The 18007-nt window shown below is 38.7% G+C and overlaps 1 protein-coding gene across 8 annotated transcripts in view; it reads right to left on the bottom strand.

Moving 5' to 3' along the window:
* LOC105145981 (uncharacterized) overlaps positions 1-18007 on the bottom strand; it is a 282127-nt gene that overhangs the window by 64722 nt on the left and 199398 nt on the right. For all 8 annotated transcript variants that reach the window (XM_087409511.1, XM_087409501.1, XM_087409521.1 and 5 more), the window contains one exon: positions 14726-14864. In XM_087409511.1, the coding sequence (XP_087265637.1) occupies positions 14726-14864 (139 nt within the window). The remainder of the gene's footprint in view (positions 1-14725; positions 14865-18007) is intronic.

The raw sequence follows: 18007 nt of genomic DNA, 5'->3' as shown, positions 1-18007 counted from the left end.
GGAGGCGGCCTCTCCGGGTCGAGACGCATTGTTGGTTTTCCCCGCTGGTGTTTGCACTGTCCTGTAGTATTGTTACGCGGTGAGCACTCTCGCCACCTACGCCGCTCCGTCCCCGTGGGAGCGACGCACAAGGCGAGGGCATCTCATATTAGCCGCTTAATTGTCTCTATTTGTCGAAGCTCACCGCTCGACGATTCATCCCACTGGGGAGAGAATGGCCACCGCACTTCTGACCGTTTCTCGAAGAGATCACCGAGGGTGTATATCGCGATTAAACGTCGGAGAAGAGTGAAACGGTACAATTGCCACGATTTGCGAAATCCTCGGCGAAATCTTTCTGTTACTGACTGAATAAATTCATTTGGACCGTTTAAGAAAAGGGAGTTAATTAAAGATCCGTCTTTTTTAGGAAGAATATTTTCGACAGTGTTAAAAAAAGTAACTAAATAAATTAATGAAATTTATATAATGTCATTATTAATTTTGATAAAATAAAAGAAAACGTAGCAATAAAATCTTTTTTGTATTCAAATGATTAAAAAGATATATTTAAATAAAAATATATATTCAATATTTTTAAAACAAAGCTCTTTGTTAAATAAATAATTCAAACTGAAAAAGGACATTTTTATATTAAAAAAACATTCATAATTATTAATACAAGATATAAATGTACGGCTAATTTTTTAATTTATGTTTTATTTCGATAAGATGTAAATTTTTCCATTAACGTTCTATTTTCATAAGCCAGTTTTTTTGCTAAATTAGTATGTCAAATGATACTTAACCTCGTTTTAAAAACAGTCGAGAATAATTATCGTGGCACAAGAAAGCGATTTCAAAATATCAAGAAATACGTTAGCGAATAGCAAGCGCGCTCCTAATTCCGTAACGAAGATATTACCACGGCGGTAAAAAAGAATTCCGAACAAACGTCCTTTTCACATTGTACTGTTGTCTTTGTCGTATTGTACGAGTTGAATAGTTATTTTTTTCCTCAGTTGAATTGCACTCTGTAAATATTTCAGTCTTTGCGCGTTCATGGAGGTTTATTTTACATTCGTTGTTACGATATGTAGTCGTCTATTCCTAAAAAATTTAAGTGCCGTAACCTCATGCCGTGATACGAACAAAGCAGGAAATTAAAGAGAGACTCAGTAGTTAAAATTACATACAGAAACATGTGCCACTTGAAAGAAAAGAAGACGAATAATTTAGAGTATTAGCTCTTGTTTAGCGTAACGTGAAATTACAGACTTCCTTTTGTTTTTTGTTAAATGAATAATTCAAACCGAAGAGCTATGTATATCAGATAAAAAAAGAACACTCAATAGTCATTAAATATGATTGTATCGTGATTCTAACCACACGATCGATTTCCATTAACGTTTTATAGTGGGATAAAACCAGCGTTTCTTTTTTTTTTTAGATTAACAGGAATTTTTTCAATAGAGAGAACAGATATTTTGATATCAAGATTTTTTTATGTCTTTATGTATTATTTAATAACCACAAGATATGATAATAAATACCATAAAATCACCATATATATTGAAATCACGATAATACCTGTTACGAGGGAAAGGATAAAATAAGTCCAGCAGACTCATCTCGTTCGGATGAGAGTATATAACTTCGTTATAGCGTTTCTTGTTTCTGCTTTTATAAATACCGGCCGACCATAGCGGCGCCGTCGCGAAATCTTCTTTAATCTCATGGACGAGACTATTTACGTCGAAGACAACGGATAATTCGATTAATTCTTACCGTCGGCGATAGATCTGATTAAAATGCAGCTTTGAGGTAGCACGACGACAGGCCCGATGTGACCTTTAGGTATATTTAATCGAACCGGAATGACCTCGGTATTAAATCCTTGGGCGAACGCCAGGATGCCAATCTACGTTCTAATCACGTTTGTTTCGGTGACACAAAGGGACAGACGGAATAGGACGTCGAGTCAAACGACCGAATGTTGCGTATATTGCCTTATGTAAGAGTGCTTTCTTCAAGAATCCCTTTGGCCTCTCACGAGCACGTCGAGGCGCCAACACGCCGATAAATTTACGAAACACGCTACGGCGAGGTAAATTAAATACAGTTAAGGACCTTAGCTTTGAAGCCGTGCGAATTCTTCCGTGAGAAGTCGCACGCGAGGTTCTTAACCCTCGTTATGATTCATGTACGATATTACATGATTATTTTAATATAAAGTTTTTACAGAGCCTCTCTCGTTTTCTTTTTTAGCTAATCGAAAATTGCATAAAAAATATACGTCATGTGAAATATATCGACTTTGTTTCGCTTCGGTTAGTTATCTCTTCTCCGCTTAATTTCAAAGGTTTTATTCCGAGGCTCTTGCTCGATTGTGTTAAATGAGTCGCGACTCTCCTATCTCCGCTGACTTTACGTATGCGTGCATTTCAGCGTGTTGCCCTACTTTCAAGCCAAGCAGAGAGAGAACTTTCAGCTAGAATTGATACAAAAAAAAAGACAGATTTAATCACGAAGATCCACTCGTTCTTTATGTATGAAACATAATACGATATTGGATCAGAACGCTTTATAGTGCAAATTTGTCTAAAACTGGGCAGTCAGCCAACGGTCACTATATGCTTGAAATTTTAACTTTAATCCAACGAATATAAATTGCGAGAGATTCAAATGGCGACTGGAATAAAATTCCCGAGTTTATAAAATATATATAAACGTTCGAATAACGAAAAAAGAGAGGAACTTTTTAAGAAAAATTTAATTCCAAATTAATCGAAGAGTTGTGTTATTAAAATCAAAATGGAAATAAATCGTTACAGAGATTGTAAAGAATTAATAAACTATTAAACTTACCTAGACAAAACCTCGTTGTTACATAATATCGAAAGCCATTAGGTAATCTCGAACTTTCTACACAATTGAACCACATCACGTACCGTCAAATTTAATTACAAATTACACGATATCACGTGCAAACTATAGCGAGGACATGTCACGCTACCCGGATCATCTTAATGACTTTAAATTAGTGCGTTAATTACGAGATGGAAGTTGAGAGCACCATACAATTATATAGGGCTGTTTCGGCAGCTCACTGCAAAAAAGTCAGCGTGTAAGTTGACAACGGCGTTACTTACACCGCGGCGAGACCTAATTTGCGATAATTCGCTCACGTATACAGTCGCTGAGAGCGGCCGAATTACATTCTAATTATGTAGAGTACCGCGGCGCATACCTGACGAAAGTTTCATCAAAGAAACAGCGAACGACATTCCTGCAATAAACCCTGATTAGATTCCAAACTGCATTACGTGAATTACGCAGGCTACGCAGACTACGCAGACTCGTGTGCACCTACGCTACTGGCTGCATGCATATTCCTATGCTTGAATATCAAATCAGGCGCGGTCTATAGTCGTTCGGCTCTCCTTCATTCATTAATTTGCATCTTGCGTTACACCGCGCTACATAGCGACGATCTATTAATGATTACCGGCTCATGCAAATGCGATACTCGGAGGAATACGTGAAGGCGTCCGGAAAGTTATAGCAGCAAGTCGCATTCATTATTAACACGCACTTGATACTCCTGTTAATCCGAATGGCGTAATAGACTACCGGCGCTAATGCGATAATACCAATCGGAGATTTATGTAACTCGCGAGAATTCCCATAGAGAATTTCTGCGGAGAAATGCTTTTTACATCCCAGACGCCCGGACTCTTCCTACGCCGCAGCGCGATACCGTCTGTCCGCCGCTGGTTAAAAACTTTTAATGATTTCCCGAAGATTTGTCAGCGTATCGTGACGTGCCTGAGGTGCTCGCGGAGATGGATCGCTCGGGTGAAAAATAATTAGCGTTATAACTCAGAAGGGAAAATCGAGAGAGCGGGAGTTGGCGGCCGGATGTGCGAGCGGATGGGAGGGTGCGGCTGGTTTGTATCGGCGTTACATGTGATGGATTACAGCGATCAATGAAAGGTTGATCAGTCGGCTGATTGATTAGATAAGTTTCGGCGGTGTAACCGAACGAACCGCCACGTGAATTCCCGACACTTCAGCCGATCTTTCGTCTATTTTTCTCTACAAGTTCTCTCTCTCTTTCCCTTCCTCCTCTCTTCCTTCCTCCTCCCTCTCTCTCTCTCTCTCTCTCTCTCTTTCTATCTCTATTTCTATCTATCTTTTCCTCAGCGGCGTAGCTCTTTTATTTATTCATGTCGACCATACCACCCACGACACGCGCTACCAGGTCAGCCATTTTCGCGGGTCAAAAACGAGCAGTAGAAGTCAAGAGTCACGAGGGAGAAGAAATTAAGGTCGCGACCAAGAGCTGAAATTTTTAGTAGCGTCAATTCTTTCCCGCCGTCTCTTTTTCGCCCGTACAAATGGAATTTGGAAATTGCGTGAGTCCTCACTGTGGCATTTGGGAGAGAAAAATAGAGAATGATCACCAACATTGCTCCGTTTTCTGGTCTGCATTTCTTCTATCTTTCGGTTTCTCAAATTTTATAAATCCTCATATTTAACTTTCATTAAATTTCAAATTGTTGTTTTCATAACGATTTGGAGATATAAAGACGAGCAAATTGGAGAATAGATATTGTTACAGAAAAGTGTTACACTATAACACATGACCGTAGGAAATTTATATTGATAACATATGAATGTTAATTGTTATAGTTTTAAACCAAATAATTGGAGTATATGTTTTGAATAAAGACTTCTATTGCTTAATAAATAATCATCAACTTTAAATTAAATTTTTCCCTTAAATATTTGCAGTTCTTCCACTCTTCCATGTATTCGTTATGCAACCGATATATAAAGTAATAAAATTGAAACAAAACCACAAAAAAACATTTTCAGTTGCTCGAAATCATCCATCTTTGCACTTTTGATTGTTGTATCGAAAGCTGAAATGCATTCGGCAACGGTAGCGATTTACAGATCGTTGCTTCCAAATGTTATTCGCTTTCCGAGCATTCCCGGAATTTTGCATATCCCGTGCGTTACCTCGAGTTGAGTATCAGTAGCGCGTAGATGTTGCGCCGTTATTCGATGCTGTCGGGCGCCGGCCGAACCTGGGAAAATACGCTGCGTCGTCCCTTCGAGCTCGAGGTCATTGATTCTGAACAATTTTCACCTCGCCACGGTCTCTCAAGTCGGGCGAAAATTTACGCGGGGGTTCACCCCGGCGAGACCGACAACCGACATCAAGTCGGAATGTTTCCACCTCGCATTCGTGTTTCCCTGCAGACGGCGTTTCCACGGGTCAAAAATGAAGGGGAAAAAAAGAAAGAAAGAAAGAAGACCGCATCACGGCGGAACAAGAACGAGCAAGAAATTAAGATCGCAAACCGTGACTGGAACTTTCAACGTCAGCCGTCCGTGATTCTCCTCTTCGTGTTCTGCTCGCGAAAAGCGCGGCATCCGGAAACCCCGAGACGCGGCGGTGAACAATGAGTTCCGTCTTTCATTCATGCGAAAACGCCTATGGCATATTTTGGGATTTAATCCTAAAATAACGAGGCTCGAGCTAGAATGCAGAAGAAGCTGAATGCTGAGCACTTTCTCAAAACTTTCTCGTGTTAATTATTTTCTCACTGGCTGAAAATGTAGAATGTTAACATTTAAAGAAAAGATCAAAGGCAACAAAGCAATTCTATATCTTGCTACGATCGCAACGGCTGTGCTTTCGTATTAAGCATTCTTATCGTGCCGCAGCATCCCTTTCTTTGGGAAAGGGAAAGAAGCGATTCGACGCGGTAATGCATCGGCGCGATCCTGAAGTCCTCTCGCGCCCCCGGGTCCCGTAAATCCTGAACGCAATTAGTAAAGTGACGCGCCAACGTCGCCCATCCGAGTAAACTCGAAACTTCGTCCGTTTACCTGCATCCGTCTTGAAAGTTTCAAAATGCACAGCCAAACACAGCCGAATGGCTGGCGGTTTGGAGAACGACGAACCTCGCACTCTCTTCCGTCGCGAGCGTTCACAAAGGAGGGAACGTTGGCGAGAAATACAAGAGGAAGAAGAAGCTATTTACTGCGGGCGTCGCGCGGCGCAAGAAACCATCGAGTTATAGACAATCGCGAGTAAGACGGGATAAGAAGACCCCGCCCCGGGAGTAGAAACGATAGTTGAACAGAGAAAATGGAAAACTATAGAGAGCCGTGGAGAAGAGAAAGATATCCCTCTGGATATCTTCATCCGCTCGTTCTTCTCCTTCACCGTATTTTCTTCTACTCCTTTTCCGCTCTCTGTCCCATTCTCCATCGCGTAGTATCTTATGCTGCATGACCTGAGAGGTAATTCCTTTTCGTTCTACATTCGTAAATGGAATATTGGGCGTTCGTTTGTCCGATACTTCGATCGTCGATGCGTTCTACTTCAGCACTTCCGCTTCATTCACTTAAGTCTCTCTATTCCACAACAAATATATCACCGACCGGATTTTCTAATGTACCTGACATATGTAATGTGACCAGACGTTCCACTTTTCGGCGGGACTTTGTCTCGCTTTTAAAGTGATTGTTTCGCTAGTCAAAACATGTCAAGATACAAAAACAATTTTATTGAAGTATCTAAAAATTTAGACAGATACGGACCGGTATTCATAGACGATTCTTATATTTGAGTCTTAAGTACAGTCAAGATACAGTCATAAACCAATCAAGGGGTTGTATTAGCATCTTAAAACATTACTTAAGATGATTTTGAAATAAAAATGACGGACCATAAAACTGCTCAAAGATCTTAAAATAATTGAAAATAATTACGTAGGAAATTCAAGCAAGATAAGCACTGCTGCAAAAAATTTTGAGATTCTAGCAATCAGTTTGAGTGTTTTACATAATTTATTTTGATGATCTAACAAAATTATTTTCAAATTTAATCTTGACTTATAATAATAATCCTTAAGCTGTAAAAAGTTAACCAATTATTTTCATTGTGAGGAAAATAATCGATTATAATTGATCAATTTCTTACATTAAATTAGTTACCTCTAATAAACAATTAGATGTGAAATAATTATTCGTTGACAGTTATTTTTGACCAATTTTGCTTACATATATTTTTATATTTGTCCAAGGTCTTAAGCAAAATGTACGTGGTTTTTAGCCTATAAATCTAGTTTTGAACATTTTGATATTTGTAACCTAACATAAATCGTCCCGCTTTGGTTCTAAAAATAGTCATATATTGGACCTACATCATAAATGTAGCCAAGATCAATGTGTCCTCGTTGTATAGTTTTCGACATTCTAAACTAATGCACAGTTATTTTGGTTTTCACTAATCCACGGTTCTTCTGTCGCAAAATCGATCCGCGATCTAATTGCGCCAGTTTGTTCGCTACGTTCGCGTGCGGAAGTTCACAATTCCTGCATAGTGACGTAGATACGAACTACCCTCTCCAATTCGAATCCAATCAACGAATACTCCGTTGAGACGGCCGCATCGAAGGACTATGTGACGTGGAAACGCTGCTATATGTCGCGGTGCGATATTATTCATATGCCGGCGACGCGTTTGGCTCGTCACTCCGGACGCAGAGGCAATATAACTTTTTTCCCAACCCCTCCACTCTGGCTGGCTTGTGCCTGTTCGAATACTCGTCCATCTGTCCCTCTTTTTTTTTTACTCTCCGTTACGGCCACGCGCGACCGGAAATGACGCCGGTCGGTACTTAGAATCGCGCGGATACTTTCTCTTTCGACCGCGACTTCCAGTTGGTTACGAATACATGTTAATCTTTTTTTGTACAGACGTTATATTGTGAATGCAACATTTTTTTAATTTCTGCATATTTACTATTTGTAAATTTATACACTGAGAGAAAAGTGTTTGATGCTTATGACTATAATTGAATTATAAAATTATTATGATTGAGAGTACTAGTAGCATCAAAATTAAAGATCTGATCTAATTTGAGGGGAATGTTATTATTTCAGTTTGTGATTGTGTTGCAAGTCCGAAAATAATTGGTGTGCGATCATATATATAAAATAAATTTATTTAAAATACATATAGATATATTATTCTAACATCTAACTTTAATCTTTATAAGCGTTTCTCTTACTTTGTTAGTTATGATGTTTTCATATAAAATATGCTGAATCTCAACAAGAATATCATTTTCATAATCAACAATAATTAATATATTTACTGATAATAAATTTATATTTCTAATTCTAGAAATGTATAGTTGACACCCAAAATAATTATAAATTATAGTTTTTACATCATAATTATAGCAATTAATTTTTTCTCTCAATGTATGTAAGAAAAGAAACACAAATTACAAGAATACGATTCAGTATGGCTTACGAATAATTAACTTGTTACAACATGTTTAGCTCCGTTTAATTAGCTCGTCATTACGCCAATTAGAACGTAGTACGAACGTACAGTACACACGATCTAATCATTGCGAGATCGTTAGGCCTACATTGACGGAGCCATATCCTGCATAACTGAATGATCCATTTTACCTAGTCTAGTAGACGCTACTGCCACAACGTCGACGCCAAAGTGCGATTAAATGTAACGTAATATTACTACCTTATCACCACAACGTCTCGTTAATGATTCCCTCCACGAGATAATCATATGATACATCATATATGAAAAGATCAAACTATAGATGAAGAGGAAATCCCAATCGTAGTGGTTTCAATAGAGAGATACCAATTATAGCTTCAATCCGATTCAATTCGGATTATGACCATCATTAATTGAAATTATAATAGTAATTCTCGACATATGTAATTTATTATGGGCTTGTCGTCGTTTCATCGAAGTTTTTAGTTTCCAGCGAGGTTAATAATTGGCTTAGATACAGATTTCGGGTTCGAAACTATTTAGTATCGAACAACGTATAATGATAAATTAATAAATTCCCGTTAATACGGACTTCACGCGCGGGAACAGTGGCAATTCAATTATCTTATGCTCACCCATGCAGTTTATATGTATCCTATGTAACCCACATCTTCCGCGCCATTCCACCATTTTCCAATTATCCCGCAATAATGAGATCTAATACTCCATTATTACAACGTGCTGGCTACTTTATCGCTTAAGGAGGATTAATGACGACGTCCGCGACTACTAATTTTATTATCGTGGGCTAACGAGTATACCCATTTCGTATCCGGCATCATATGAAGGGGGAATTAATCATGTAATCGCCAGGCATACTTGTAATAATAATTTCGCAATAACTTTGCCGGGGCATAAAATATCTGTTTGATTAATCGACGCTCGCAGTTGCATAGATCCACAACGTAATAGAAATGAGTGAAACAGTTATTACGATGGTTTTCTCTGAAACTACTTTTTAGGTACTTTAGTAACTGCTGTTCGATATAATTCAACATCGCATCACAAGCAGCAATTTAAACTGATGCAATTTATTTTCCTGAAAGTTTTCAACTTCTCTTTTTCCTTAAAAAAAAAAATAAATAAATAAATAAAAAATGTACTGTTTCTTCTATAATTCATTCGTCCTTATCTCTGTGTCAGTATATGTCAATGTATAATGTAGATAATTACATTTTAATGAAAGTCGACTCGTAATAATAAACAAATAATTTAATTTTATATTATTCTTGCCTTTCATCCTGCATTTGGCGCAACAACGATACTGCTGTCGCAAGATGAGTTTAATTGTCTGCAATACAAAATTAAACTGCAGGCCCTCTACGCTTTTTAAATCGACAAACAGTTATCGCAGGGCGCAAACTGCAATCGCTTGTCATTATTTTGGATTATCGGTTACCGTTAATTGACGGTCGAGCGCAATGTATCGTACAGTCTGTTCCCGATCGAAACTATTATCGGGTCAACGAATATCACGACGATGCCTGTCACGGTGAGAAATAACACGATCGGTCGAATCGAACAAAAGAATTAACGGGAAAACCGTAGGATAGTATCACGCTTCATAAATATCTCCGTAAATCAATTAATTGACATGCTATGTACGTCGGACTCGCGTTGTAAAATGTTTGCCGGAATATCAATTGTTTATTATGAAGCACAATGATTGATCAAATATGTACAACAACCATATCATCGCAATTATATTTTAATGAATAAACAAATAAATAAATTTCTTTTGTGTTGCCCTCGGGCAGAAATTTTCTCCTGATTCCCTTCAGCTAGATGCTCGTAGGATTACGTAGCAGTAGATTAGTTATCTTAAGATAAGCAAGTTATCGCTAGTTTGGTAACATCCACGTTACTAACAACAAACAAACTATGACGCTTGCACCCATACCTATTATCCATTAATGCAGAATACAGAACAGCATAATTAGATGCGCATTAAGCAAACAATTTAGCTCTTGCGCTCGTGCAAATTGGCGCATCGTGATCTGCATTGAATAAATAACGTTATGGCTATCCAAACGTGAAGCGTAAAAACTTTATCTTTTTTTAAATATCGTCACGTTTTGTTTTTGCAGCTCTTTTCTCCAGTACTGAATTCGATATCGACAAATATCATGCAAAATTATAAAATTTTGATAACGCCGGTCGAACAATTTATTTAAATTTTTTTACATTTATTTCGCTCTCGATCTCATTTTTATTCCTAATTTCTGTTTTTCCCTCGTATCTTCTTATTAGAAATTTTATCTTCATCTCTTTTTGCATTACGCGTCCTTCTCCAACCGCAGCGGAGCAGCAAGAGGAGCGTGCTGATTGGGAGGCTAATCACGCGCTACTCTCCATTACATTAATTAAAACTTAGCTCTCAACTCTACTCGGCTTCTACGTCACCTGCCGCGCCATTCGCGTTGTCCTTTCCTTCCTCTCATCCTGCTCGCGTTCCCGATGTTCCCGCGATCACTTTGTCTTCGCCCATTCGTCTATCTACCCACGTATGCCATCGCTTGTGTATCGCATTTCCTAAGAAAATCATGGTTGCCTCCAACAACGTGGATATGAATAAATGATAAGCTTGTTCTTCACCGAATTGCTTAAGATTGATTCAACCGAGAGTACCCTTCATCTACTACCGTTTTTGTTAGAACAAAATTCTCAATATCTCTTCATTAATTGTGTTTTCACAAAATCAATAATTAATTATAAAAATCATTCCTCCAAAAACTATTTTTGTCTAAAAAATTTAAATTCAAAACTAAATATCACCGCGTTACTCATACAAGAATTCTGCAATTTTTTTAATCAAATATTTTAAAACAATTTCACAAAAATAAATAATTTGTAATATTAATATAAGTGGAAAGAATCTACGGAAGTACGTACAAATAAAGATACTGGTATTAAGATTGTTCTCTTTTAAGAGTGTTCTCTATTTGCTACTCTAGTTTTGCCTTCAGGAGTCGTTCCCAAAGGGTTGCACTTTCAAATAGGTACCAAATGGAGAATTACTCTCAATTCAACGTCCACCTTGAACGTCCCGGTGTTCCATAGAGTTTTACTGTCGAGAATTGTTCTCAGATTGAGAAATTTCGAAACTTTAATTTTAAAGTAGCTATTTAAAATTTGTAATGTGTATTTAAAATTTTCGAACAAATATTTATTCACAAGTATCTCTACAATTCTAAATAAAGAAAATATTAATAAATTTATTTTAATTTTGTATTATTATACATTAATTTTGTAATAATTAATTTTGTATTAATAAATTATTGTTGGATTGTGTTAATAATGACCTACATAATAATCACCGTTTATGTTTATAATCGGAGTATTCAGTAACAAAGATCGCGAATTTGTGAAATTATTCCGCGAATTAGAACCTCGCACAAAAGATTTGCTTGCAGTTGGCAAAACCGCTTAGCCCATTCGACGTAATCCCTACTCGACCCAATTCGACCGTCGCATCGGCGAGTGTTGTAGAAGAAAAAAGAAAGTAGAACGGGCGGCAAATAAATAACGTTCCACCACGGATAATGGTATATTTATTGAATGTACAATTAAATATCCTATATCGACGAAAGGGAATGAATTGTTCTTGCGATTCTATCGCGAATAGTCTCGCTTTATTTTTCTTTGTTCGTACATTCATCCTCCCGGGAGAATCAATAACGACCGCGAAAAACAACTTCCCTGCTCGCTAATGTTACGATTATAGCCGCACGTTAATCAAGTCGAACGATCGGCACAAACGCCCACGTGACTATACGATCAGGGTTGCTACAGAAAATAAATTTTAAAATTCCCTGACTTTTCGAGGTAAAAATGGAAACTTTCCAATATAAAATATGTAAATTTTAACACATTTAAAGTCAAGAGTTGTAGGAAAGCTAGCCTATATTATTAAAAACAACGCAAAAAAGACTTAGTAACATACTAAAATTTTGGGTGCAAATTCAAGCTAACAAAAAATAAATTAGTATTAGAAAAAAGAATGCAGTTACGAAAAAGAGCGATCAAATAAAAATACTGAATAAAATATAAATTTTAATTATTTTATTAAAATCGTGTAAAGTGTGCAAGTTTTGAACGTATTCATATTTCATTATAAACATCAGATATAATATTAAAAAATTATCTGGAATAGGAGCAGTTTAAAGAAGCAAATTGTGAGCACACACACACAAATTCCAAAATTCCAGACTTTTATATTTTCCCCTGACTTTTCCCAGTTCTCCATGACCAATATCAATTTCCCTGACTTTTCCCAGTTTTCCAGGTCTGTGGCAACCCTGACGATATTCGATGTAGGACGATGACCGGTGATAATAATGTCTATAGAACGCGATTACATATCTTTAGTTAGAGAATTATCCTGACTTAGCTCAACTAAAAGTTTAATTCTAAGCTATGAACACTGCCGCATAGCACTACGTATATATCGCGAATATTATCCGGACGAAATGGACCACGGTTTTAACGTCTTCGATGAGGATATATATATATATATATATATATATATATATATATATGTATATATATATATATATATATATATATATATATATATACACATGGTTTGGATGGTAGCTGAGGGCGTGGAACGGCTGCCGCAATAGCAAAATTGGAAAAAGTGCCGATCAAACAAAATTAATTGGTTTCCCCGCGTCGAACTGCAACAAAGCAACTCTCGTTTCGAGCGAGAACGAGCCGATCCGAGGTCCTTCTCAGCCACGAATTATTTCGGAACTTTACTATATTCGGCCGATATCGCTTTTGTAATTCTATCGCGGGATAAAAGATCGTGTTTGACTAGAAACTGCCGCGCGAAAGTATACAGACGGACGGCGCACAGTCTATTCTGCCGAAATATAACATGTGGACCGACGTGCGACGTGCGGATTTTGCGGAAACCGTGTTGGAAATGGAAATATAGAGAAAACTCTGGTTACACAATCAAGCCAGCGAGAAATGTGTTCTTTTCTATAACGTGATCGAACCTCGGAAATTCGTCGTTTCAATTATTTTCCCATGGTGTCGATTCATGGGGAAACATGATGGTACAATAATCTCGTTATACTATTGAAAAACTCTACCGAAAATATTGAATAATCTGCTTCATTAATTTTATGTAAATATAAAAGAAGGATTATCTGCTTTTTTCTTAATTTAACCTTTCATAGGTACACTGAGTCTTTTTCAATCCAGGCGAAATTTCATTCTCAAATTTCTTGGCACAAATTTCAATTTTTATTAAATAAAGGTTTTGATATTTAAATTAAATAATTATTTGGCAATGTAGCAAAGATGTTGAAAAGTAATCCTGATTGTTTTCTACACTTTCTGAAAGCTTAAAATACAGTACAAAAATTTTGGACTGGACCAAAAAGACTCAGTGTGTCTATAAAGATTAATGATAATTTTATTAATTTAGCGTCAATAAAAGAATTTTCGAACCAAACATTCATAGTGCAATCAGATTTTGAATTATATTTTTAAATTCTTATTCCATTTATGTGTATTAACACATAAAATATATAATGTAATTACCTACGTAAAAGAAATACGTACAATTTATTTTTTGCAAAACGAGCTATTTAAAGTTTCGAGGAAAAGCTATGGAAGTAATTGCTATGCAATAGTTGGCGCTATAACGATCGTGATTATAAGTTACACATGGCTTTTATAACTAACTGAAAAGCAGTGCCTTTTTCACGCGCCAGATCATGAAGTGGAGTTTCCCTCGACCGAGCTCGTTCGTCCGCCTCGGGGTTATTCTCAAACGTGCGAGCAGTTTCTATTTAACATTTAGTCATACGCTCGCGTAGATACTCCACCGACCTACGCATTCGTCGTAAATCTTACCACTACACGCACAAATACGATGGCCGACAGTAAAGATATACATACATATATATATATATATATATATATATATATATATATATATTGATATACGAACACTCGCGCTGCTTGGTACGGATCGCCCGTTCTCTTCGATCTCAAAGCCACCCCTGCTCCGGTTTCACGGATGGAATTTCAGGAGAAACGTTTTATACGCCGGGTGCTCTCTCGGCTGGCACGTCGCCTCGAGCGCTTTGTCGGAGGGCAGTTAATTAATAAAAGCTGGAAAGAAGGGAGAGTACGAGGAAGCGCGTACGGGAGCGACGGGGAGCACCGGGCGTTGGTCCGGGGGAAGTGACGGGAGAGAGGCCGGGTATAAACGGAACGAAGGGACGAGGACGGGTATAAACGGAAGGTATAAAAGGATGGAACTATACTATCGTTTCATATCGGCCGGCCGAACCCCACACTTGCAATTCAAACGAGAACGGCACTCACGTGTCGTGAACGAGAAACTTGTCGCCGTTTTTCTCGATGCAGAAGCCCTTGCTGGTGATTTCGGAACCGTTGACGGTCACCAAGTCCGTAATCCCCGACTGGAACCACCGACCGTACCATTCCTCCGGGAACGTGCAGCCTGAAACAGAGGGATGGATACAGAGGGGGGGTTTGTTTTAACCGCCTACGGGCGATGGGCGATATACTCGCTCGGTCGAAAAGTTTTTCAGATTTTAATCTGAAGACCCTCGAACCTGTTAACGGCGACGTTCACGCCGGAAACACAAAACAATCCAATGCGGCTGCGGTTACGATATTTTTCTGGATCGACAAACAGCCAGCGGGCTTGTACGCGTCAGGGTTACCATATTCTTTCTTCATCAACAACGTGACCAAAAGAAACGTAATGAAACGAATTGTAAGCCCTTGCTGTTACTCTTTCCCTACCTCAGAGGTAGAAAATGTCGAGCCACGCAGGATTATTTTCTCGTTCTCTGCGAGAAACGCGACGATTGCATAAATTGAAAAGCCAATGTTTCTCTTCGAAGTCGGGAGAAGAAAATACGTGCAATGTAATATTATATCAATGAAAAGGGATAATTCCATCTTGTTGTCTATTACACGGGAGATCCCCGCGTGTAAACTGATTGCGACGGTCCGTATTTATCTATGGATTATGTGCAGATGTAGCCTGAACTATCAGACGTTTATACGGGGCACACAGGATGTTACATTTTAAATTCCGGGATTTGATATCTGGGAAAACTCAACAACAGAGAAGAAACATTACGTTTCTCATATCATATAATATTATCGTGTAATGCAATCTCAATACGTCATATAATGTAATCTCCGTATCAAAATACTTTTCCCTATATTCGATGTTTCTTGTGTCTTCATACGTTTGGATATATAAACCAAAATAATGAAAAATCACCGTCCATTTCCATTGCTTTTAAATAATCGGATCCATTGTGCCGAGTGGACAACCGTGGTTGCTTGATGTAGGAAGGAGTCCTTTCTCACTCTCTATTTTTCCCTTTTCCCCCATTACCGAGCGTCTTTTCCGCCCGGTTTTCCACGAGCCGCGAGGGTAAATACGAGATTCCGCGAATATTTCGAATGCCCGTCGGCAACGGAGTCCGCCGCGAGCACAAACGAAGTTGTAAAAATGGAGAATCTCCTTAGAGAGATCGGATTATCGCGAAAGAGCGCAAGTAGGTGAAAGAGCCGTTCCCTCTTCGTCGCGCAATCGTTCATCTTCCTTACTCTCCTCCTTCCCCCCCCTCTCTCTCTCTTTTTCTCTTCCTCTCTCTCTCTCTCTCTCTCTCTCTCTCTCTCTCTCTCTCTCTCACTCACTCTGCGTCTGCATCTGTAACAACGAGGATTACAACGAGGAACGACGTCGCGATTAAGCATTGTTTGCCGGAAGCATTTTGCATTTAATAAGTCCAAGTGTTTCGGAATCCCGGATGAGCGGGGGTATCAACGAGGAGGAGTAGACGAGGCCGGAAGAAGAAAGGGGGAGGGAGGGATTGGAGAACAGGAAAGACGATGAGGAATCTCGCGAATTCGCTACACGAAGATACCGGCTCTGCTCCCGCGACTGCGTTTCGAAGTTGCGAAAACGAGTCGATGGTAACACGACAGTGGGATTTATTAATACTCGGAGAGACAGACGAACGTGCACCTTTTGTGCCAATGCGTCGATGTGAACATCTCTCGCTCTTGTCTTTCTCTCCCCTCCCCTCTTGCTGTTTCTCTCTCACAATTGGAAACCGGATTATCTAGTTTCTGGACATATATGTTCGGCCATTACCGCGGCTCTTAATTTCCAGCTCCAGATTACGTTCTACGGAGAACTGCAATGCGTATCAAGTATCCCCCCCCCCCTAGTTGTCAGTGTCTAATAGCAGATGTATCGCATGACTACGTTGTTTCCAGTCGCAACTACGTCTTCAGTTACATTGAGATGCAAACATCCGTAGCTGCATATATAGAGTATTCTACTGCTCTTGAACGATTTTGATGTCGAGCTCTTCATCAGTGATAAATCTGAAACTATGTTGTACTTGTAACTTTTGCGTGACCCGTAATTTGTCTATTATTTGTATAATTTACGAAATTCCAAATGACAGATAAACCGCTCCGTTTCCTTCTGATCATTAAAGGGTTCTCTCCGTAGCGCAATTCAAGAACATACCTCGCAGACCCGGATAATTATCGTTACCGACATCGCAACGATGCTAATTGTAAGTATCGCGGACTGAGAACAGATGAGAGAAAGAATTAAGGAAAATAAGGAGAAAAAACTGGAGAAAGAAAGTTAGAGGGAAGGATGGACGGAAAATAAAGAGAGGAAGAGAGTAAAGGAGAAGGTGGTAGTAGGTAGATGGTAGCCACGGTATAATTAACGGAAATTGGAGTTAGGTCAAAAAGCAAAGTTATCGGGGAGAGTTTCGTTGCCGGTGCACGGCAACGAGCCAGTCCGCGAGCGCGTACGCAAGAGGACTGGCTTTTTCCGGGGCAGCAGCCGCTGATATAATTACTAATTAATTACCGTTCCTGCGGCACCGCGCCGCGCCGTGCCGTACCGCACCGTTTCGACGGGCTCACTTAAAAGGACATTGTATGAACACGGGAAACGGAAGTGACTATAATCTCTCGGAGGCGTCTCCGAGCGAAGCGATATTTTGCATCGCGATAACCAGCTCGTCTGTTTTAAGCAGCCAGTCGATACACTCCCGTTCGCGAATGCAACTATTTTAATAACTGACGTCAAGTTCGGCCTTATTCAATTCTTTATAACGGAGTCTATCGCGTTGGCGTACGATTATCTTCAATTTAAAGGATGATTCAAGTTTTTCTTTTTTTTTTGCTTCCTCATCGGTTAAAATAGAAAATGTAACTATAAACTTGTAACTGCAAACTTTTATAATTAGATTGTTTACTTTAATTATTTTGTATATGGTAGAAAGAGATAAAAGTGATGCTGAGAAGTCTTTGTCTATATTAACCTAGTACATATATGTATACTATTTATGGATTAAATGTGATTATAAATATGTGTGAATAGGTGCAGTGGCAGTCAGGCTTGATAATAGACATAGCAGCAAAGTGAGCAATCTCACGGAAAGAACGGTTTTGCTGAAATACGTCAAATTTTAGATACAAATTTAAAAATAATATAGGACTATCAAAATAATTATGCAAGATGCTCAAGCTGGTTGTCAAATGTCTTTTGGCGGTATTGCTTATTATGCTTAAGCGTTCGGCATAATT

The sequence above is a fragment of the Acromyrmex echinatior genome, chromosome 1, assembly GCF_024713525.1.
Source record: "Acromyrmex echinatior isolate Ae372 chromosome 1, ASM2471352v2, whole genome shotgun sequence".
Taxonomy (NCBI): Eukaryota; Metazoa; Arthropoda; class Insecta; order Hymenoptera; family Formicidae; genus Acromyrmex; species Acromyrmex echinatior.
This window is presented reverse-complemented; position numbering and strand designations above follow the sequence as displayed.